Genomic DNA, 3972 nt, shown 5'->3' on the forward strand with positions numbered 1-3972 from the left:
TCATTGACTATGCTCACTGCTCTTATATACCGAAAGATATGTGTTCAAAGTTCAAACTTAAAGATATCCATGCACCCCGGGATCTTTGAAGAGTTACTGACGAGCCTGAACCCTTTTACGATCTTTAAACGACATAGAAACGAGGCTGTTTGCATGAAGAATAGCATTAATCATGCAGCAACCTATATCACGACCGTACAAAAGTGTGTACAAAGTCGAAGTTTTAAGGTCATAACAATAGAGAGTCTTATGACAACTAAATAGAAACTCGTCGTTCTTTGTAATTGCCAAGGGCTCAACGAACTCGAGATGTTTCCGGTATGGCTCTTCCCACTCTATTCTGAACTACTTGATCCAATACCATGATTTCTTTTCCTTGTCGTTTTTTGTCATATCAGAACTACCATTAACATTGTTGGTATCTGTTATCTTATATGCCCAAATATCCGTGCAATAAGGTTCATCATTGATTGTATACACCTAATATAGATTACTCCCTCCCAGCAACTCGACCGGATGTTTGTATTTGACATCTTTAAGATGTGGCAATGGGATAATCTGGAAATTCTCATTTTCTAAGTCGAAGGCTGTTATCTTATAATCTACCGCAGTTGTATAGTCTTCGTACTCCAGGTAACTAATACGTCGGTGCAGCCAATGAATAGCTCCATTCGCGTAGATACCTGCTGCATACTCTGGAGAAATATGGATGGATTCTTTTTTTGCTATTTTTTCAAAATTGATGGACTGTTTGTTTCTCCAGATACCACCACCAACAGTATAAACTTGGACGGTGTAATTGTTTGGGTCTTTGCAGTCCAAATAGTACTTCCTAGTGTCATAGCAGTCCATGTACATTCTAACAATCTTGTACTCGTTTGTGGTATGACAATAACCGAACCCTCTTATCTGTGATGTTGCCGCTGTATTTGTATAAGGACGAACATAAACAATTTCTCCTGTTAAGGGGTTGCAGACTAAGAAAGGTTGTCCGAAACAATGATCTTGGCGTCTTTGGAAACAAACCAAACCATTGCATGACCCTAGCATGCCATCCACGTAATTGTTCCCCATAATTGATTTTTCATCTTCCATACCATCAATTGCATCGTAACGGTATCTGCAGATCAGCTTCCCACGGTTGTAATCACCATAGAAAAGTTCGTTTTTCTTTTCACCATCAGAATGGTATGACAGAATCAAAAGCAAACCTATCTTATCAGTCTTACAGTGGAGGATCATTTTCCATGTTTTGCAAACCCGTTTTGCTTGTAAAGCTGTCTCAATTGGTAACCGATCAAGTATGTTCCCCAGGATGCATGCGGGAAGGTTCTCCATAGCGTCGTTGGTGCTGCTATAGTTTTCGCTTATACCTTAGTTTCCTTTTTCTTTGTTGTTTCTCAAGTTGAAGGGTAATATGATCATTTATCAAGTAAAGGTGAATTTATTAAAAGTCACACGAAGGATCAAAGAAGCAAAACAAATTCCTGTGTTCACAATTAAAGAAAAAAAAACTTCTAACAGTGGATGCTTGATGTCCGTATAAAATATCAGGTATAGATTCATTTCCTCAGCAAGCTGTTGATTAAAGCTATGATTATTAATGGTGAAATCGACGATTTTTGATACAAATGACAGTACCTACGATGATACTCCGATACTTATGTTAAAAGAAAGAGTTGTATGCGACAATGATAATTAATAATAGAATATAACCTATGTAAGTTTTATGTTAAGTTATAGCCTCTATTTATAGATAGAAAACTAATTAATAATAGTTATCCAAAATAGTCATTTAGAATTGCATCCATTACTCACCTGATTTATATTCATCACCTCAAGATTGTGGTTATTCTGCGTAATCACCAAAAATTTATGTCTATCTTAAAGATCTTTACTTAATTTTATTAAGATTTGTATAGTATATATACGGTATATATCTTAAATGATGTATCTTATTTGAGATGCGTGCATATCTTAAAAGATACATGACAATCTTGTAAAGATTAGTGTCTATTTTCAAAAATTAATTACATCTTATTAAGATTTGTAGCCAATTAATGATACATATCTATTATATCAAGATTTATATCTAGAAATCTTAAAAGATTCATGTCTGTCTTTTTAGTCAAATTCCAAGAAGATTTGTGATTATTTAAATATTTTTATTAAACTTAAATCATGACCTTCATCTAGGTAGCAATGACGTAGAAAGGACGTGTGTACGTTCATGGTAAGATAGTGTGTGTTATGGGTGGGAGTTGTGTTGGGTCAACCACCCAACCCTGCCTAACCCAAACGTTGGGTGGACATTGGCGATTTATCTCAAAACTTTTGACAAGCATGAGTATAAATTCTATAAATCCTAGTTAAATTTCGGCCATGAACACAAATATCTCTAACCCCAAACACCCACCCATCTTGAAAAACTATGATATAAAATATTAATACAAAACTCTCTTAGAGTTTCTTCAAATTTAATAATTTAAACATAAATGATACCTATCTCATTAATAATTCAATATGAAAAAGGTTTGTATCAGTATTGTAAAAGCAGGGGTTTAACAACCAAGCTCAATATTTCGTTCGGAAATATGTATGGACTAAACCTTAATAATATTCCGAGAGTAAAAACTCAGTCAAAGAATAATAATAAAGAGTTCATCACTTTTTCTCAAATCAATCAGCAAATCAAACAGATAAAAAACTGTGAGCCTGATTGATGTGAGAAATACTTGGACGGTTCCAAAGACCAATATCCAAGATCAATCAAAATCCTATTCAACAAACAAGGTCGGATTTTTCAATGATGATTGATTAACACACAACCTGTGATATTTCAATTATAACGATAAACAATATAATGCTGAAAAGAGATAACACAGACACCAGAAATTTTGTTAACGAGGAAACCGCAAATGCAGAAAAACCCTGGAACCTAGTCCAGAATAAACACACACTGATTATATGTTGTTACAACAATGTCCTACTACCTATTCGGACTAGATATAATACATGCTTCAGCTGTATTCAAGCACTTGTAGAACTCCTAGCAGAACACTGATTCTCTTTAGGAATTCTTCTCAAAAATATTCTAGAAGAACACAAATTCTCTTTAGAAGTTATTCTCGAAAATCTTCTGGCAGAATAGAGATCTCTTCAAAAGCACTCTCAAAAATCTTCTAGCAGAACGTTAGTTATCTTTAGAAGAAGCAACAACACCTTTGATACTTTTCGATATTTTCTTTTTACAAAACACTGGTTTGATTTCCCTTTGGATGTGAATCAAGGTTTTGTAAATGTTGTGTTTGTTTTGGGAAAACAATTACTAGGTAAAAGTCATATCAAAACAAACTTGTAGATTAGGGTTTATTATACTCTTCAAAAATAGGAAGAGAAACCTAATGATTCTACAAAAAGAACAACTAGAATAAATCTAGAGATATCTTGTTTAAAAATTCTTAAGGATTTTTACGAGATACCTTAATCAAAGTTTTCTTTCTAGCTTCCGATTTCGACTAACAAGTCAACAACCCTTGAATGATGTTATATCAGAAGAAAAAACCTTAGAATAGACAAGAGGTGAAAAACCTAGATACAAGTTGTAAAAACAATCACGAAGATTATTATCAACTTGGATTTGTGATCTCCAATACAACGACTTTTATCTCACTCTTGTTCACGAAGAACGGAAGACATGGAAAACAACCTGTGAAGCATACACCAATTTTCCAAAGGGATAAAAAGGTTTAACATTCACGAAATCTTTATGTTAATAAGGTTTAACATTCACGAACTCTTTATTGAAAGCTAATCTAGGGTTTAGGTAATTTTCCTTTTTCAAGAGTCTCCTAATTATGGGAGTCTTTCCTAAGTTACAAATATCTTGCATAAATAGTTATTAGCATATTTTGTATTTATGTGAAAAAATCACATTTTAACTTAGGCATGAATTAAAAGATATCACAAATA

The 3972-nt window shown here is 33.6% G+C and overlaps 1 protein-coding gene across 1 annotated transcript; it reads right to left on the reverse strand.

Moving 5' to 3' along the window:
* Positions 1 to 480: 480 nt before the first annotated feature.
* Positions 481 to 1338, reverse strand: LOC113323951 (F-box protein At3g07870-like). The gene has a single exon (XM_026572293.1). It carries the CDS (start codon positions 1336 to 1338, stop codon positions 481 to 483), a length of 858 nt encoding a protein of 285 aa, XP_026428078.1.
* Between the last annotated feature and the right edge of the window lie 2634 nt (positions 1339 to 3972).

The sequence above is a fragment of the Papaver somniferum genome, chromosome 11, assembly GCF_003573695.1.
Source record: "Papaver somniferum cultivar HN1 chromosome 11, ASM357369v1, whole genome shotgun sequence".
NCBI lineage: Eukaryota > Viridiplantae > Streptophyta > Magnoliopsida > Ranunculales > Papaveraceae > Papaver > Papaver somniferum.